This window comes from Nilaparvata lugens, unplaced genomic scaffold (assembly GCF_014356525.2).
Source record: "Nilaparvata lugens isolate BPH unplaced genomic scaffold, ASM1435652v1 scaffold4842, whole genome shotgun sequence".
NCBI classification, from domain to species: Eukaryota; Metazoa; Arthropoda; class Insecta; order Hemiptera; family Delphacidae; genus Nilaparvata; species Nilaparvata lugens.
The window spans coordinates 1-21,573 of NW_024090848.1; the positions used below are offsets into that span (position 1 = coordinate 1).

Consider the following 21,573-nt stretch of genomic DNA (forward strand, 5'->3'; position numbering starts at 1 on the left):
ATTGCCAAAAGATTTCTTAGTGCGCCTCTAAAGGCCAACTGCACATTCCTACCACATTTGAACGTTTTTGGTCCGGTAGATTTTATTTATGCGAGTGAGTGAGTGAGTGAGTGAGTGAGTCAGTCAGTCAGTGAGTGAGTGCCATTTCGCTTTTATATATCATAGATAGATTCATGTTAACAGTAACAAGAAGCTTATCAGTAGTTTGCAAATGATATATAAGACACGAAATTATATACCATGTATCAATTTTCGATTTCCATAATTGGAGAATGTACATATAAAAATGGAAATCCAAGTAGCTTACCATTAATATTGCTTACTCACAACATGTTTCGGCTATACAGTAACTTATCTGTTGTGAGTATTCTTAAGCAATTTTAAAAAGGGTACTTTATATTTATTTATATTCGAGAGTAGACCCTAACGATATAAGACAATTGGATAATATATTTGGAATAGATTTTCTCATTATTTCAAGATTTGTTCTTAATAAAAAATATACTATTAATCTATACTAAAATATTATTTTTGCAGTATGGTCTCTACGGATCCTTCGTCGGCTGCCTGATGTACCTATTCCTGGGAAGCTGCAAAGATGTGCCCATGGGTCCCACGGCTATTTGCTCACTGCTAACCTACCAGACTATCAAAGGGATGGGACCTGACCATGCTATACTGTTATGCTTCCTAAGCGGGGTCATACAACTTATCATGGGTATAGTTGGTTTAGGTGAGTAGAATATAAATTGCAATTTATTTGCAAAAGAAAATTAGTTACAAACATCATGAATAAACACGAATTGTATTAACTAATACATCATACAAAATTTTAGGTAGGCTACTGCAAATTAAATTTACTTCTGCACTACCAAAAAAAGCACAATGTTGAAATACAAATACAATACAAAAGTCCACACAGACAGATACAGAATGAAGCAATACCAAAAAAATATATGAAGTCTGAACACAAATAACAATAACTTCCAAAATATATGATTTCTATCATGAATATTACAGATATATAGACTAAAAATACATTTAAACAGTGAAATAAGTCGAAGAAAAGCCCTCATACTCGATCATGCTATTCTTTAGTGAATAGTGGCTTAGCTTTCAGGAACTTGAGCTTTATAATTGGAATTTTCTAAAGGTGACATTAAATGGTAAAAAATTTTTTACATTTTGTAACAAATACAAATATAATTACAGCATTTTCACTTATTTCCAACTAATCCGTCTTTCTCAATTGGAATTTTCTAAAGGTAACATTAATGTTGAAATTTTTCTACAAATTTTGTAACAAATACAGAACTTATTTTCAACTGATCCGTCTTTCTCAAGTTTTCTTTGTTTAATTTTCTAATTGATCCACAATAATTGACGCACAATGAGATTATCAATCTTGAAAGAGAAAAGTAAAATTATTATCATGAGAGAGAAGTGAAAGTGAATAAATAGAAGTTAAGATTTGTGTTTTGGTTACGTTTTTCAATCACAATCAAACAAATAAGAATATATTATTTTTATGATGACTCTGATGAACATTAAGCCCATTTCCAAAAACCAAAATATTTAAATGTAGTGTCTCTTCAGGAATAATAATATATATATCCAAAAACAAAATACATAAAAATGTATGCCGTGTCTATTACTTAGGAATAATGGATATTCAGGATTCATTTGGTACAAATAATAATAAAATTGAAACTATTGAAATTCAATATACTGTATTCTGATGAGTGTAGAAGTCAAAATTTTATATTGTTTATTCGTGGGAAGGCTATGTCTGGTGCACCAATTTCATCAATTTTATTGGGGATTGATCGTAAAGTTGAGTAAGAAATACAAAAATATTATTCTGGTTGAATATGGGGGGAGTCACTCAGGGCCGGTTTCTGAACTCGGGATTTGGCTAAGTCCTAGACTTTAAACCGCTGGAGTCAGAAAATTGGCTTTCCGAAACGGGGCGTAGTCGCAGTCATTGTCATAGTCACGTTTGAATCGAATTTAAAAAAAAACTGGAAAATTAAACACAAAATAAAATAAATAGAAAATAGTGTATTGTTTCAGCTATTTTGAATTATTTATAAATGTTTAATTTTGTCAAGGAAACGTTTCCAATTATAGAAATGAGAAAATAAAAACTGCCACTATACTGTTATAAAAACTGCGACTATGCCCCGTTTTGGAAAGCTGATTTTCTGACTCCAGCTGTTTAAAGTCTAGGACTTAGTCAGATCCCGAGCTCAGAAACCTGCTCTTAATGTTTTTGATGGAATATCAGATTAGATTTCAAAAACAAAAAAATTTGAATGTTATGTCTATCTTCACGAGGAATAATGACATTCTTGTAAAACCAAAATATTCAAATTTCATGTCTCTTTTTCAAAATAATGATTATCCAAAAACCAAAATATTCAAATCTATTTGTTTCTTTTTTTAGGAATAATGATAGATTTCCAAAAACCAAAATATTTAAATGTTTTTTCTCTTATTCAGGAAAAAAGACGTTCCTCTAGAAACCAAAATATTCAAATTTTGTTTCTCTTTTTTAGGAATAATGATAGATTTCCAAAAACCAAAATATTTAAATGTTTTTCTCTTATTCAGGAAAAAAGACGTTCTTCTAGAAACCAAAATATTTAATGTTTGTCTCTTCAGGAATAATGATAGACTTCGTCTCTGGTCCCGTATCGTCAGGTTTCACTTCGGCTGTTGCTTTGCTGATCATCTCGTCACAAGTGAAGGATATCCTGGGTATCAACGGAGGTGGGGCCACATTTGTCAACATGTGGTATAATCTGGCACAAGACATACAGAACATCAACTACTCTGACCTCACACTGGGTGTCACTTGTATCGTTATCCTACTGTCTATGAGGGTGAGCATGATGCTTTAATAATTCAATATTTTTGAAACTAGGCTACATAAAAATCGAGTTTTCTATGGAGAAAGTTCACTTGCTCTCCTTACTCATCAAAAGCCAAATACCATAGAGAAACAATAGCGTAAGTAGATATCCCATGGCATAGGGAATTTTTGTCGCAACTTTTACTGTTATCTCAAGCCGATAACTGTCGATTATTGTCAATTTTTACTGTTTTGTTAAAGTGATAGTGTATGAACGGCACAATTTGAGAGACTACCAGCATCACACAGCTGCATAGGGAAGAACTATGTAAGCTATCGGCTTGGGATAGCAGTAAAAGTTGCGACATAAACGCCCTATACCATGGTATATCTACTTATGCTATTGTTTCTCTGTGCTGATACGTATTTTGTTCAATATTCTTAATATTCATATAAATTTTAATTGACAAGGTAATTACAGGCTTCACGACTATAGTGAGGTTCACGTTACAATGGCAGTACTTCAAATCAAATTCAAATTTATTCACCAATTAAAAACAGTTTTACAAGAAAATAAATGAATAATTTTTGTTAAATAATTGGCGTGGCTAGAAAAAGAAATCTTGTGCTCTAGCCACGAGTTCAAAACATTTCTTACCTATATTTTAACATGATTTTGGAATTTATACAGCTCTTTATAATATAATCCAGACCGGACAGTACAGACAGACAAATCAAAATAAAAATCATATACTCAATGTAATATAGTTAATCATATAATACACTCTAACCAAGATACTTGAAATATTTCAAATAGCACTAGAATTTCAAAACAGATTTAGTGGACATTTGCATACTTCAATACTTTGCATATTTGATAAACATTGGGTGTTGCTATCCTTGTCTATCATTTGACAAAGCAGGTAGCGCTATATCCTTTTCCAGCGCCGCAACATTGCCAGATCGATTATTAACAATTTAAGAATATTCAATCAATTAATAAGATATCTAATCTCAATTATGATAATATGTAGTCTAATATTTGAAAAATAGTTTTTCTTGGCGTATGCAATATAATTGATTATTTTTATCCTTTCGGCAGAAATTCGCTACTGGTTATACATCTCGTTTTCACTATTATTATTACTATCGTATTTCATAAAACTTTAAAGTGAAAAACTCACATTCTTTCAGATTAGATTTCAAAAACAAAAATTTGAATGTTATGTCTCTCTTCACGAGGAATAATGACATTCTTGTAAAAACCAAAATATTCAAATTTCATGGCTCTTTTGCAGGAATAATGGATTGTTATCCAAAATCCAACCAAAATATTCAAATTTTTGTTTCTCTTTTTTAGGAATAATGATAGATTTCCAAAAACCAAAATATTTAAATGTTTTTTCTCTTATTCAGAAAAAAAGACGTTCTTCTAGAAACCAAAATATTTAAAAATATTATAACATTTAACAAAATGAAAAAACACTCATGTGGCACATGGCCACATCAAAAATGTGAGTGTTTTTTCACTTTAAGTTTTATGAAATACGATAGTAATGATTATTTTTAACATGAATGAACAGTTTCTTAATATTTCATCAGATATACTGGTATCAGCTATAGATGACAGTAGTAAGCGGAGATATTTTTCAAAATATTTATCCAATATTAAGTTTTTGTTTTCAAGCTCTTCTATTGACAGAAATAAATGGGGAAATTGCATTTGTTCCAAATGAACACAATAATTTGAATTTGAATTTTTGTTCAATGATAATTATTATCTTTTTATATATTCTTGACAATGCAGAGTATCAGCAACGCTATCTGCCATAGAAGGCAGTGGCGAGGCGGAGAATCGGCAACGCTGTTCTCCTATCTCTCTCCACTGCCATTATAATGTGGACATGAGTTTGTGGATTTCAGTGGAATTTTCAATATTTTTTGCAATAATTGTGAAGGAGAGTTTTGTTTGGATTCGTATTTGGAAATTGATCAATCTGATAAATTCAAAATATTGTAGTAGATACATTTTTTTGGACTCAAAATTGTGTGCGAATTGAAAGTTATTATTCAAGTTACGTAAGTGACATAACTTTCAGACTGTGTATTCCAAATTAAGGTTTGAAGCATTTTTGGGCAAATGCCTGTTGTTTTTACCTGCATTGTATTTACATATGAATAAATAAATGAATCAACTGAGGAATGTGGATGATTGAATCAGAAATACAGTACAAATAATAATGTAAACTTGATGAATTTGAACTAAGAAGTATTAAATTGAAAGAGTTCCTGGAAATTTTACATGTTTAATAAAAATAATGTATTCCATTAGACCATTCAGACCAAAGATACACAATATCTTACCAATGACAGCAAAAAACAACAAAACTCGAAATGTTATGGTATTTTCATTCATGGTAAATATGAATCCACAATATGGCTGACCTCTACTACCACCACCATATAAGAAGGTTTCCCATGAATTTTATTTTCAATTTGAATAGGCACTAAATGAAATTTATCTTGTCTTCTTCTTCTTCAATGGCCCTGCAGCCTAAATCGAGCCCTGGCCTCCTCAATCCTGCCTCTCCATCCATCTCGATCCCTTGCCTCCGCCCTCCAATTTCAACCTACAAGCCCAATCGAGCCCTGGCCTCCTCAATCTGCCTTTCCATCCATCTCGATCCCTTGCCTCCCCCTCCAATTTCAACCTACAGCCCAAATCGAGCCCTGGCCTCCTCAATCCTGCCTTTCCATCATCTCGATCCCTTGCCTCCACCCTCCAATTTCACCTACAGACCAAATCGAGCCCTGCCTCCTCAATCCTGCCTTTCCATCCATCTCGATCCCTTGCCTCCACCCTCCAATTTCAACCTACAGCCCAAATCGAGCCCTGGCCTCCTCAATCCTGCCTTTCCATCCATCTCGATCCCTTGCCTCCACCCTCCAATTTCAACCTACAGCCCAAATCGAGCCCTGGCCTCCTCAATCCTGCCTTTCCATCCATCTCGATCCCTTGCCTCACCCTCCAATTTCACCTACAGACCAAATCGAGCCTGCCCCTCAATCCTGCCTCTCCATCCATCTCGATCCCTTGCCTCCGCCCTCCAATTTCAACTACAGCCCAAATCGAGCCCTGGCCTCCTCAATCCTGCCTTTCCATCCATCTCGATCCCTTGCCTCCACCCTCCAATTTCAACCTACAGCCCAATCGAGCCCTGGCCTCCTCAATCCTGCCTCTCCTCCATCTCGATCCCTTGCCTCCGCCACCCAATTTCTCACATGAAATTTAGCTTGACTATCTTTAATTTTTCTCAGATGCTGGGAGAAGTGAAAATCGGACCCGAGGAAGAAGTGTTATGTACACCGACGCAAAAGCTAGTCAATAAAACTATTTGGTTGATCGGTACATCTAGAAACTCGATCATAGTCGTCATCAGTGGAATCTATGCGTACTATGTCCAGGTCCAATATGGCGAGATACCCTTCAAAGTTATAGGTGGGTTTCAAATTCTTCTTCTTTCAGAATAATAAATATGAATTATTTTATTTCTCGAAGATGGTTTTTATTTGTATTGTATTCTTAAATAGCTTTAAAGTGAAGAAATATTCACATTCTTTCGTGTGGCGACGCGTTTCGTGCTGTTGTTGCACATTTTCAAGCCAAACAGAAACTAAAGTATTTAAGGCTGTGCAAAGGCTAAAAAAAAACTTTCTACTCGTGATATTTTTCAAAGTTTTTCGATTCGTATATCATTAAGCTATCAAAATGAAAAAGTTTTCCCAAGAAAACATTTTTTCCGATCATTACTTTTTGAGATATGAGCACCTAAAGTTTAAATTTTTGGGAGAGAACATTTTAAATTCGGTAAAAGATGAATCCATGAGACTTTGAAGATAGATTCTTCATGGTATTGTTGATCTAGTAAAACAAAAATTCTCTGAAAATATCCATTTTCAAGATGGTTATTCAATTTACTAAAAATAACCAGAAATAACTTTTTGTTGAGTTATTTCTGGTAAATTGAATAACTTTTTCAAAAATGGATGTTTTCAGAAGATTTTTGTTTTATTAGATCAACAATCCATGAAGAATTCATCATCTAGATCTCATGGATTCATATCTTACCGAATTTGAAATGTTCTGTACCAAAAATTCAAGCTTCAGGCGCTAATATCTCAAAAAGTAATGATCGGAAAAAAAATGTTTTCCTGAGAAAACTTTTTCATTTTGATAGCTTAATGATATACGAATGGAAAAACTTTGAAAAATATCACGAGTAGAAAGTTTATTTTCAGCCTTCCCACACCCTTAAGGTTTGTATTTCATTATTCGAGCTAGTGATACAATTTATAAAAATCATAGTGATTGCATTTGTTGTCTATGGGGATCTCCTCCACTCGCAGACAACTGATCTCTGTGTGGGCATTCCGTGTAATTGAGTTGGACTGCCTATTTTTCTGTAAAATGAATGCTTTCAAGGAATAAATAATTGCGGTATTTGAATTTGAAATTAGAAGGAAAATTACTATTACTATCATCACTTCTAGAACTATTACTCTACTATAAAACGTACCTGACAAGTTGACTACAGTAGCAGGTTACTATTTTTCATTTTCTTATTGGAAAAATATATTAATTTTGAAACAGGGAAAAAATTTTGAATTTTTCATTCGGTAATCTGCTACACTGTGTAGGTCATGAATTTTTGATTCAATGCATTTTAAATGTAGCCCACTCCAAAACCATTTATTATAAAGAATATTTTTAATCAATTCTTCTCTATTTAAATGCATTTGTAAAATATTTTTTTAGGATACATTCCTCCAGGCCTACCAGAATTCAAGCTACCTCCCTTCAGTACAGTACAGAACAATGTCACATACAATTTCTTCGACATGTGCGGAGTCATGGGTCAGGGAATATTTGTTTTGCCACTCATTGCTCTTCTGGAGAATATCGCTATTTGCAAAGCATTTGGTAAGTTGGAAATAGAAAAATATTCTCAACAAACAATGATGAAAGCACTTGAACATAGAATGATTGGGAATTGAAAATCAGGCTTACAGCCTGTCATTCATTTTATGATTATGTGTTTTCATCATTGTTGGATAAAAATTAAATGAATGAATTATACCAATAAGACAAATAATACTAATTTAAAATTAAATAAGATTCTTCTTTATCTTTTTCCCAGAAATTGTAACACTTTTTCAAGATTCTTCTTCTTTTTCTTTCTCTCCTTCTTCTTCTTCCTTCTTTTATGGAGAAGTTTGTACGCTACATGCAAAAGAACATTCATGATCTAGAAGTTTTCCAATGCTGTAAAACTAATCTTCCTCAACTGTGAACAAGACAGTAGAGATGTAACTCAGCATGGTGTGCTCATTTAAAAAAATATTTTATCACGTTTTTTCTTATCGCTCTTATTTTTCATCAGCAAACGTATAGATAAATATTTCATCACATATTTATGTTTTACATTCTCTCTCATTTTCTCAACAGCAAACTGCAAGACAGTACAAAAATGCAACTCAGCATGGTGTGTTCATTTTTTTAAATACTTTTTTCCCATCTCTCTTATTTTTTCAACAGCAAATGGAAGGAAAGAAATATGTTATCACACATTATGTTTTTATTTTTAAATATTTTCTAATCTCTCTAAAATTTTTGCAACAGCTAATGGAAAGACAGTAGATGCAACACAGGAGCTGATAGCGATAGGGCTTTGCAACATTGGCAACTCGATGATTCAGAGCTTCCCGGGTTCAGGCTCACTGTCACGTAGTGCCGTTAACAACTCCAGCGGGGTACGGACACCACTTGGCGGCCTATACACGGGTGAGTCACTCGATTCAACTTCAGCTGGCAGTATTAAAAGACATAAGATTAATTTCAACTATTTTCAATTCATAAATACCAAAATTGAACTATCAATCAAATCAAATTCTTTATTTAAACATTGTTGTACAAAAAGTTAATTGTATCAAGTAGTGTATCGTCAAAAATAAAATCAAAACATAGAACATAAAACATATATGCCATACAGTAGGCCACTACATCAATCATATATAGTATGAGTAATTTCTTATATTATTGTAAAGTTCCATCTACTATAGTAGAGCTATATATGGTATTTATTGAGATAGAAAGAAAAATACCCTTTTTGAATTATTTAATCACTCAAATAATAATTCATAAAGGGTACTGAGATTTTTATTTTTCTTTCTATCTCTATAAAAGTACCCTATACAGAAAAGAGATAAATAGTATTTATTATTTTAACAGGCGACTTTCTAGAAGTATTTTAGCCTAGGTGATGATGATGGATGATGATAATACAATGATTGTAGAGTTATGAATGAATAAAATTATAGGTTATTATGCTATCCACTTGAATTGATTTGAGTCCACTTTTCAGTCCAGAAATAAATAAACTAGAAATTTTGAAATTGATTTGATTGAAACCCGAATATAATAGAATGATTACATCCAATAAACTCTCATAACTTGAAAATATTGAGTTATTAAGAAAAATTTTGAACCAGAAATAAAACACAAACTAATCCACTCTCCTGCCTCCATCATGTCTTCCGATTCTTCCAAAATCTACCAAATTCTACAACAGTAAGATCCACTTGTCAGAATGAGTTGAACCAGAAGCATTAAAGTTGTAATTTATAAAGAAGTCGCACACAGATCGTCATCGGACAGACGGCACGCATCGGACGATTAGATTCAATACATTGTTTTCAATTGGAGCGCGCATACCTATACTATGCGGATAGGTATGCGCACTCCAATTGAAAACAATGCATCAAATCTAATCGTCCGATCCGTCCGTTGACGATCTTTGTGCGCCTAACTTTAGCCTACAGTTTGAGGCAATGTACCTAGAATACTGCACTCTTTTTAGGAAGTCATTCATTTTTCTTACACTTAAATTTTTCAATCAATTACCCAATGATATCAAAATAGTTTTCAGGTCTCGTGATAGAATACAGTTGCTTAAATCTATTATCAAGAAATGGCTACTAAGTATTACCCGAGAGGATCTTGAATCCATGTACTGATGATTGTACCATGAAACTATGATTTTATTTCCAGTGACGAATGATCTATTGCTCCAATTTTGCCAAAACTGATTAATGTTATTTTTTGTCTTTTTTTCATTAATATATTCTCTTCTACACACTTCAAAATAGTTTTAAATAATGTTTTAGTGTTTGTTTACTAGTTCTTAAAAAAGTGTTTGAGTTGAATTCATTGTTTCCTATTGACTGGCTCATTATTCTTCTCCGTTATATTCCTATAAACTCTGGTAATGTATTTTTTTCTTTTAAACATCTTTATTGCCCATAAAAACAAAATACAAAATAAAAACTTACAAAAGAAATATTCTAGATTATAACTATGCTATTTTACAAATAAATTAAAATTGCATGGCACCACCCAGCAAGGGCAAAACCCTGACCGCTGAGTGAGAGTATCAGCTGTTTAGACAATATAAAAATTTATTTACTAATATCAAAGCTACAAAAAATCGAAGTTCAAAATAAATTACTAGTAATTATATATTTGACTGATGTCGAAGAAAAATTTTTGTATCACCCACTTATTTATCTGTTCCATCCTCTGTCTACCCCTATTAGAAAGAGATTCTGACAATGCATTTGGCATTATATTTATTATTTTTGAGCTAAGATACCCCAATTGTCTTCGCACTATTGTCAAATCTGAATAGTTAATATTATAAATGTTATGAGATGTAACTCTCAGGTTATACATAGAAACGTTATTATTCACTGTAAATTCATCCTTCCTCATCCATGCATAATAGAGAAGTTTTTTATATAAATTTGACGTACTGTCATCACTTTGAATTCGGCAAATGTTTCACTACTAGAAAAACCCCTTGGCTTATTAAGAATTGCTTTTATTATCATTTTTTAAATGTTTTGTTTTTCTTTTTTTCCTATTCATTTTTTTTATTCGATATCATATTTTTGAAATATTCTTTTTGTTTTTCTTTCGTCCTGCGTGATGAATAATAGATTATTATAATTATTAATATTAGATTAATTTTTCATATATTTTCCTTGTTGAATTTATATCTGCCAGCTTTCTCTGTCTCTGTTTTGTTCCTTGTCTAACTGCATTGCTCTCTAACTGTACTCCATCATGCGGACGTGATTTTATCACTTGCATGGTTGACTATTTCCACATATTTTTCATTTATAGCTGTATAGTTTAGGAAAGAAAGAAGATTTATCAGTAGGTATCAGTATTATTTTACCCATGTATTCTAGATACCTTGTTTTGAGGTAAAAATCTTACAATAGTTTCATTTATTATTTTGTTAAATTGAGTTTTTCCTCAACTTCATTATATTTGTTGCTTTCAGGAGCCCTGGTCATCATTGCCCTCCTATTTTTCACACCCTGCTTCTACTACATTCCAAAAGCGGTGTTGGCAGCAGTTATAATAGCAGCTGTCGTCTTCATGGTCGAAGTTAGAGTTGTCAAGCCTATATGGAGGTCTAAAAGTGAGTTAATCCGAGAATAACCATTTATCAAAGTGATATTTTTTCACCAGGGAATCAAGTGAATGTAATATATTATCCTATATACTGCTGAATGGATTGATATTTAAAAATAATATTATTGCAATTCTTAGTACGGCACCACGTATGAAATTGTAGGGACCAATATTCACAAATTTTATACCACAGAAAAAAGAATCAAGCTTAGTTCTTTCCTTTGCGATTATACTGAACACTTTTCAATAATTAAGTTACGACCTAGCAAAATATTGAATAGTGATCATTAACAAGCAGTACGTAATAGAAAGTGTAATAATAATTGAAGAGTATTATACTGAAGCCAATTACTGAGATATTGCAATTATTCAAATGCTAATGAATTATAATTATAATAATTATTATTAAACTTCGGGGTGACTTACAGCATTCAATTTAGATTTTCGTTTAATAATAATTATTATACTGAACTCGAACTGATCATTTTTTATGTTCTTTGCAAGAGTAGTCTACAACAAAGCTATATAAACAATGTAAAGAATTGTGATTCTACATTGAGATTTACTCTAAACTGTCCAAATGCCAATATTATCAATGCCACAAATTGTATCAGAGCTGATTCCATTAATACCACAGATAGAAATACTTTTGTTGTCTTTGCTAAAATACTTGAATATTTTAGATCAAATCAAATGTTTCAATTGTCGTTCTCAATTATACATGTATTAACAGTCATGAAAACGGAGCATAGTCCTTAGTAAGAGTCCTGAGTTAATCTCATCATATTTTTAAAAATATATATTGTCAAATATTGAATTGCACTGTAATCTATTTTTAAGTCAAATATCGATGATGTGAGATCTCTCCAGACAAGGGTTATTGATTATATTCAAATTATTTATTCCACACTCATAAATACATATACGTACATGAATCAAACAAAGCTCAACATGACAATACAATACAACCAAAGTGTAATAATAATAAACGGTAAGTGAAAAAACCACTGGCATAAGATGACTCTTGTTCGCCAGTGGGAGTAGGAGATGAAATTATAATACGCTTAACCTGATTTAAATTGATTTAGCACAGAAGCAAATATTTTTACAGAATAGTAATTCTGAAACGAGGAATCGAAACAGAATTCACAACAAAAATTAAAAAATTCTCTCGAGTATCTTAATATACTATATAACTATGGTACTCTCTTATTCATATAGTGATCCATAAATACAGTGTAAACAGGGTATATAGAACGCATTTCATGGTAAATGGGAAGAGGGAAAATCATAATATAAGTATATAGAAACACATATAAGTATATAGTCACCATTTCACTAGACTATAGGCTTGGATATGAATGTGTTATAGAGGTATTTAATTAATTTTATATATTTTTTTCAATTCAGAAAGTGATTTGATACCTGGCGTGGCCACGTTTATAGCCTGTCTTCTACTACACTTGGAAATCGGTATTCTAATCGGCATAGGACTGAATCTCATATCAATTTTATATCATGCAGCAAGACCGAAGATCTCAATCGACATACATAAGGTGAGAAATGTTTCCGTGTTTTTGAAATTTTTGTGATAGATTCTATAGTGAGGTCCACGTTTTAATGGCAATGGAGCGATAGCAACACCAAACTTAATCAAATACTGCCATAATAACGTGGATCTCACTGTAGTCGAAAAACAGCATTGAAAAGAGAACCATGTATTGTTGTAGAATATTTCAATCTATCGTAGAGGGACGAAGTTGTACATTTATTTTCAATAAGTGAAAAACAAGGGCTTACCTTTTACCGGTACCAAACAATAATTATTGATAACTAGCTGGCCCGGCGAACTCCGTACCACCAAATAGTTGATGCATCTCATGACAAACTTTAGCTGGATGCACACCTGAGGAGGCGCGATGCGGTATTTTGCATCCAGGTGCTTCTTGCTTATTGGTTTGAATGGAAGAACTCATACACACTGAATCGGGCATTGGGTGGAACGGTGTGATAAGGAAATCTCCATAAGATCAACACTGTATCACCAAGCCGCGTCTCCTCAGGTGTGCTTAGCCTTAGCTTAATCTGATACACTATATTTTTATGAAAATTATCCAACAATCAGTATTTACATTCATATCTCAATATGGACTTCATATGTGCTTAGTTATTTTTATGAAAGTTATCCAACAATCAGTATTTACATTCATATCTCAATATGGACTTCATATGTGCTTAGTTATTTTTATGAAAATTATCCAACAATCAGTATTACATTTATATCTCAATATGGACTTCCTATGTGCTTAGTTATTTTTATGACAGTTATCCAACAATCAGTATTACATTTATATCTCAATAATATGGACTTCCTATGTGCTCAGTTAGTTGTGGAGCAGTTTGTATTTTCAGATATAGTTGAATGCAGCTTGCTGGGAAATTGAATGGTATATCTCCTTGTTGCTGATTTTCCCGTGCATATTCTAAATTTACAGCATTTCGAGTTCTACGACCCAAGTTTGGACGTCGTTCGTACCGCGTTATTATCAAGAATTAGAATTTTGTGAATCAGTAGAATTAAATAGAAAAACAGATCTACCAACAGCTGTTGGATAACGCAATGATTATAACAGCTGATTTTTATTTATGTGTGTGGCCAGCTCACAAATCTTTAATCACAGGATTACAGCTTCACAAATCTGTAACCACAGGATTACATGTAAACTATGAAGGACCGTAGGAAGAGTCCTGAAGTCAGAATATGAATTTGATAGGCCATAAACCTGCTCCTGAACATAACAAACAACTAAAAAATCATCAAATTCGGTGCACACATAAAAAAGTTATTAAATGTCAAAATTTTAGGCTCGATTTTCATTTTAATAGATAATCGTGATCAATAATAAGTGGTTGATAACTTCTATTTCTAGCTTCTATTTCTAATGGTTGATAACTCTCTAAAACAATCTAGGCAAACCAGACTTTATCCTACAAGCGATCTATTCAATGAATTCAAAGTACTAACTGTTCGACAGCTGTACATAAAAAACTTGATGATATATATTGAAAAGAATAAAAATAAATTTCTTCTTCGTGAAAGAAACTTGAATTTGGATTTACGTCCTACTAGAGAAACATTCAATCAAGACAGGATGGATTTGAATGTATGTAGAAGAAAATTCACTTACTTATCACAGAGGATAATAAATCTTGTTCCTACTCATATTGTTGCCAATACAATCCGGAGCAAAAAACTAAATTGCGAAATTGAGGAATGGATAAGTTCAAATAAATTGAAGAAAAAATCTTCTAGGCACCAACTGTTTCTTGTTTTATGTTTTTTTAACATAGAATAATAATTATTGTGTGTTACTAACTTTTATCTTATTTCATCATCTACTAATCTACAAATTTATATTTGTGTGTAAATTCCACTAATCTTTGTTCTTAATTTGGTTTAATTTCTCAGTTTATATTGAATAAATATATTACTGCAACTTAGGTCTACGCACAGGTTTTACCTTGTAGGCTACTCCTTAAACATAGATGGACATAAAAAAATATACTGCAGTTTTGGAATCATTTTATATATTTAATAGTATTTTCCTTGTATTATTTTTAGATGTTATAATATTATATTATTATAATTGTGTATGTTTTTTGAGAAATAAATTTGAATTTGATTTGTGTTTTTTATTATGTAAAAATAATACATAACACACAACATAACAATACAATATAACATCACACACAACACAACTCTAATAATCATGTTCTGTCTTGCTCCAAATTCAATAATTCTTTAGAAATATATATTCTTCTCAAACCTATTTGAATGTTCTTGATTTTATTTCTTTTTTTTTGTAATTTTTTCAGAGTCGAGGAGGTGTAGAGTACCTTCTATTAACCCCTGACCGCTGCCTTATTTTTCCATCGGTGGATTACGTGAGTGCTCTAGTCACAAAGCACAGTGTAAAACGGGGCATACCAGTCGTTATAGACTGTTCTCATATCTATGGTGCTGATTTTACTGCAGCTAAGGTGAGTTAACATTGATTATTTTATAATTCACAATAGTTTCATAAAACTTTCTAGTTATGGGTTCCATTCCTTGTTCAACATGAAAGTGTAAAGTTTTAAGCTAAAAAATGTCTAGTTTCATTCAAAATTTTGACTTTTTGAATAATTATTAAGTTACTGTTCTAGATTTTTTAATTCTTGACTCAAATGGCATCTATTTGATTCAAAATTTATTTGAGTATTGAAGAGCGTAAATTGTATTTTGAAAAGTGAAAGTGACATAACCAACATTTTGATTTGGACATTATAGTATAAATAATTGGAAATGGGACAGTTTTGGGCATGCACCTATTGAGCCTTTCATCATGTTAAGTATTTGTACACAATGTGTTAAATTAATAATAATAAAAATAATAATGATCAATATTTTCTGCATCAACATAAATTGTTCATCCATGATTATTTGAGGATATTATTGGTCCACAATATAAATAATGTAGTATTTCTCTTCTGATTGTACGGTATCTATATCTCTATCAATATATATATCAATTCTAATCATTCAATTAGCCTATATTATCATAGAGAAACAATAGCGTAAGTAGATATCCCATGGTATAGGGAATTTATGTCGCAACTTTTACTGTTATCTCAAGCCGATTACTGTCAATTTTTACTGTTCTGTTGGGGTGAGAGTGAATGAACGTCACGATTTGAGAGACTACCAGCGTCACACAGCTGCATGGGAAAGAACTACGTGAACTATCGGCTTGGGATAACAGTAAAAGTTGCGACATAATCGCCCTATACCATGGGATATCTACTTATGCTATCGTTTCTCTATGATATTATCAAGGCAGAATATTCTGCCTCATGAATAGAGATATTTTGTAATAGAATTGATAAAAGATGATTCAGTTGAACCCTGGTTTCTTGATCAGAAATAACTTACAGCAATTCTCATGTTTTTATTGACAACTACTCAACGGTAGGCCTATACTAGTAGAGTAAAGTAGAGTTTCTTTTTTGAGCATTTCTTCGAGTTATAATTACCAACAGCTCTAATTGATCACAACCCGGTCGTGTGTTAATGGGAAGGATATTTTATATCCTTCTTAGAGAATCGAAAATTATTTGTTGAAACACTGTCGATTCATGAAGTTACATCACATTATATTATATTATCGTTATTCTAATTGCATTCTATATTTATTCTCATTGATTAATTATTTATACTTTGTGAAATTCGTTGAATAACTAGTATTATCGTCATTTAATGTAAATTACTGTATAAGCCAGTAAATATTGTAACATAGCCTACATAAATAAAGAAATCTAATCTATACTATCAATTTTTTATCGTACATATTTTGTTGCAATAGAGATTCACATCATGAGGCTATCAAAAAATACCTATACAAAATTGTGAAGTTGGAAATTGAAACTTGCTACAATCATGATACTTGTAGCAGCATATTCACCCAAAAAATCCAAATTTAGATAAACATATTAATAAATAATATGTTAATAATAAATTGCTAATTATATCACATGTCATTGTCAAACTAATGTTGGCAATCTTTATACTTTATTGATAATTAACTCAATCTACTCCTTATTTTCTCCAAAAAATTTATTGAATGGTAATAAACATAGAATGTTTAAAATTTCTTGAACCCACGAGATTTTGAAGTCTCAAGATCACAAGGATGACCTCGGGTATGTTCTTGATAATATTCTTACCAATTAATTTTTGGCTGATCTTCTTCTTCAGCTGTGTCTTTTCCCATTTGAATGGGGTCGGCATTCCTTTCTCTTAGTCTGCCTCTCCACAAAGCCCTATCCAATGCTTCCTCTCTCCTCCAACCACTCTCCCGCAAGTCAGCCGCTATTCTATCTCCCCACCTCATCCAAGGTCTACCTCGTCCTCTCACACCATCCAAAACCAAATCCTGCACTTTTCATCCAACATAATCCTCCTCCCGTCACTGTACATGCCCAAACCACCTCATCCTTGTCTCCTGCATTTTCTTTCCCTGTGGTTCAACTTTTACAGTGCCTCTGATCAAATTCATTTCTTATTTTATCTCTTCTTGTAACCCCACACATCCATCTTGACATTCCCATCTCAGTCACTTCCATATTTCGTTCCTGTTTCTTTGAAATGGGCCATGTTTCTGTTCCATACAGCATAACTGGCCTCACAACTGATCTAAACACTTTTCCCTTCATTTAACAATTCACTTTCTTTTCACAAAGAACACCACTCATTTTTCTCCAGTTCATCCATCCACAATTTATTAATTTTTGGCTGATGAAGAAGCATTAAAATGTTGTCTAAAATATTGTCAACTATTGATACAAGCGGTAATATAATATCCGTCTTTTTTCTCTTACAACTTACCTATGTTATGACCAAGAAAAACTTTCTGAGTTTTTTTAAAGTGGAATCCTCTTTCGATTGATTATTGTTGTTTGATTAGAATTCCTTATTATTTATAAAAAAGTATGTTATTGAATTCACTTATGACGTCCTATTGTTCATTATTTCGAATTTTTCCATTATAATTATTTAAAGATGCTGAGACTCTGCAACACTGTATCAATATAAATCAACGCATTATTATATATAACTAGCTGGCCCGGTGAACTTCGTACCGCCAAATAGTTTAATGCATCACATGACAAACTTTAGCTGGATGCACACCTGAGGAGGCGCGATGCGGCATTTTATTTATATAGTTTTCCAACTGCAAAATAAATAATTTACTAAAAATCAATTAATTTTGAACTACAATTATTCAAAACAAGGCAACTTTTTGTTATGCAAATGAGAATAAATTTCATTTTCATTTTCAATGTCTTTAGAGCACGTAATTCTTTAACCTGAGGCCGCACTCCTGGATGGCTACAAACAGAACAGTCATTTTGTTTTTAGTCTGGGCGTTCAGAATAAAATACATAGGCGGTTGTGGAGCAGCACACACTCTTGTCTACTATCTACCGACGTTTGTTGGATGACGCTATAATTATAACAGCTGATTTTTATTTCTGTGTGTTACCAGCTCACAAATCTTCTCCCAAAAGGATTACATGCAAACTTTGAAGGACCGTAGGAAAGAGTCCTGAAGTCGGATTATAAATTTGATAGGTCATAAACCTGGTCCTGAACATAACGAACACAACTAAAAAAAAATCATCAAAAATTTGAGGCTCGATTTTTATTTATATAGAAGATTATTGATGGAAATTGATGATTTTGTTGATTTCTTTTCAGCGCCACACTACAAGGCAAAAATTTCAAGACTCTTGGCAACGATCTGAAATGAAATCGCTAAAAAATTTATCAACAATTTATTGTGTCTTCTAAGCGAATGGACTTGTATATACTTCTTTGAATAGTATTGAGCGTTTCAACGATCCAACACAAGGTCAGAAAGTTCTACAATTTAGAGTCGTGTCAGTACAATTTTCATCTCAAGAACTGGACATCACATACGCAGAAACTGAAGGATATTTTTGTTGTGTCAGTCGAATTTCGGCTCAAAAATTTGACCAAGCAAGAGCAAATGACATCCTACTCATTGGACGTTTTCTTAAAAGTGTCGCCGCAAGTCATACTCGAAGAGTTTTGCTTTGTGAAGTGATAGAAACAAAAATAAGCTGCAACAAATTTCAGTTGTTTGAGATGAGAATATTGTTTTGATGTTATACATCTAGAATGGTGATTTATGTATTTATGTATACAAGAATAAATTTCAGACAATCTGTTTCTTGACTAGATTGTCGACTCGAGAAAAAATCGAGTATAAATAAATAATGTGCCCAATTAGGATTGGTTTTAAAATTAGGATTAGTTTTTATACTGGGATAATAGAATTCGATGTAATTATAGCACATGAATATTAGATATTCTAATTTTATTGTTGTCTATTGTAGATATAGAAAGCAATGTTATTCCTTATGATATTATATGATACTCACTCTTATTATATTAGTAGACTTAGTTTCAAAAAAGATTCTAATATTGACTTTTATATCAATTAACTGTCAATTTACGACCAAAAGTATCTGTACACAATATTACTGAATTATTATTACTTTCCAGTTGAACATATTCAGGAAAATTAACAATAACTGAATCAATACTAAAACAAACAACATTGAAAATACTGTACAATATTAGTTTCACATCTAATATAATTTATAAAATGATATGTATTTATTTGTAAAATAATTTATTGAGAACTAATAGAATAGATTGTTCAAAGATGGAGCGGAGCTTTTATGATTATTTCAAAAGGATTTTGAATGTGATAATTTGAGAATATAATTCAGATTGATGTACTAAAGTAATAACCGATAAAAGAAACCGTTATTTGATGGTTTGTGTTTTATTTTCTCCAGTATTTCTTACTCTGTCAAATAGTAGGCAATTTCTACTACAGATATCTCAAAACATTTGGGATTCTTGAATCCAATGATGATTTCAGCAGACTACTTATTTCTCCTAGAATTTTGATTGTTTCAAGCTGGCAAAGAGGGAAAGATTTCGCAGACCATTATCAGAGTTTCTAATTGAGATGGTTAGCCTACTCCAAGGTATTTGAATTTATTGATTTGTTCAAATTCATACTCATCAATATTGAAGCTGCCCACTCTTTCCCGCTGGTTCCTGTCAAATGTATGATTTAAGGTTCGGTGTCATTATTATAACTATAGTGAGGTCCACGTTATAATGGCAGTGGAGAAAGATGGGAGAACAACGTTGCCGATCCTCACTGTCTTGTCAATGCCTTCTATAGACGGTAGCTGATACAGGTTTATGGATGTAATATTAACTGTTCATTCTCATTTAAAATAATCAATTATATTTTATTAAGCAAGAAATTATATTATTCAATAATTTAATAATAAATGTTCATAATAAGGATGAAATATTTTGTTAATTAATTATTAGTTCTACATTGTTGAAATACGATCTGGCAAAGCGAGAAAGAGATAGCGCTATCCGCTTTGTTGAATGATAGACAAGGATACAATACCATTGCCAATCAAACACTGCCATTATGACGTGGACCTCACTTTAGGCCAAAATTCGATTCTGCCTCTTTCATCAAGAGAGGCTGAACAACGCGGGGTAACTTTGAGGGGTATACAAATATGGAGGACCGAGGAAAATTACATAAAAACGGATTGACTCACTTGATGCGGTTGTAACGTTGCGGTTTTAACGGTGACTGGGGGTCTCAGCTGGGAGAGAGATAGCACCCTTCTCCTCTTCCTCGGAGATAGATAGAGTTAGGTAAAGAGAGAGAGAGGGGGGAACTAAAAGCAATAAGACGCACTGTACTGATTCCGTTCTAACCAGAGGCAATGGTTTCCATGTCCTCTATATGCTCCGCATTTTTTGCAGCATCATCTGCGATAGCCAACACATTATTCTTAGATCCAACTCATAGGCTGAATAATTTTTTGGTTACACTAATATGTCATAGAATGTTCAATTCTCATGTAAAATTTGATTTGGAGTCCAACGCAACCAGTCGCAAGTTCATTATATCCAATGGTTATTGAGATATTCCAAAAAAAATTCAGAAAAAAATTTACTTACTTATTTACTCTCAGGCGGGCCATCTATATCTAAGTTGATATTTGGCCGTACCAACAAACAGTCTCCACGTAATTCGTTCCTCAGAATCTTTTTCTGTCGTTCCAAGCCCCTCCAGTACCTATTAAAATTTGGTACTTGTTATTGAGTATATAGTAATTATTATTTTGTAATATTTTATATTTATTATTGAAATATCTCAATAATAAAATCAGGAGAGAGACAAAACTTAAATTCTATAAGGTTATGGTTATTCGAACGCTCTTATATGGCTCTGAATCTTGGATACCTAGGAAGAAAGAATGGAGTAGGTTACAGGCTGCCGAAATGATGTTAAGAGCAGTAAAAGGGTGCACAAGGGAAGATAGGCTTCATAATGTCGATATAAGAAGCAAGCTCAACATAATCTCCATATGACAGAAGATTGAAGAAAATCGGCAAAACTGGAAAGATCATGTTGAAAGGATGGAGAGCGACAGGATTTCCAGGGCAGTCATGTTATATAACCCGGTTGGAAGGAGAAGTGTGGGCAGACCCCGTAAAAGATGG

General features: G+C 32.5%; 1 protein-coding gene across 1 annotated transcript; it reads left to right on the top strand.

Moving 5' to 3' along the window:
- Positions 1 to 525: 525 nt before the first annotated feature.
- LOC120355799 (sodium-independent sulfate anion transporter-like) lies at positions 526 to 15,443 on the top strand. The gene is made up of 8 exons (XM_039444506.1): positions 526 to 733; positions 2,665 to 2,885; positions 6,173 to 6,353; positions 7,671 to 7,835; positions 8,535 to 8,696; positions 11,260 to 11,400; positions 12,804 to 12,949; positions 15,270 to 15,443. The coding sequence occupies exons 1-8, from the start codon at positions 571 to 573 to the stop codon at positions 15,441 to 15,443; spliced, it is 1,353 nt and encodes a 450-aa protein (XP_039300440.1). The 5' UTR covers positions 526 to 570.
- The last annotated feature ends 6,130 nt before the right edge of the window (positions 15,444 to 21,573 follow it).

Excerpts from the sequence above, each read along its gene's own strand:
- LOC120355799 (XM_039444506.1), top strand. The coding sequence starts at position 571 with ATGTACCTATTCCTGGGAAGCTGCAAAGATGTGCCCATGGGTCCCACG. Across the intron at positions 6,354-7,670 it reads GATACCCTTCAAAGTTATAG|GATACATTCCTCCAGGCCTA; the intron begins GTGGGTTTCAAA and ends ATATTTTTTTAG. Across the intron at positions 7,836-8,534 it reads CGCTATTTGCAAAGCATTTG|CTAATGGAAAGACAGTAGAT; the intron begins GTAAGTTGGAAA and ends TTTTTGCAACAG.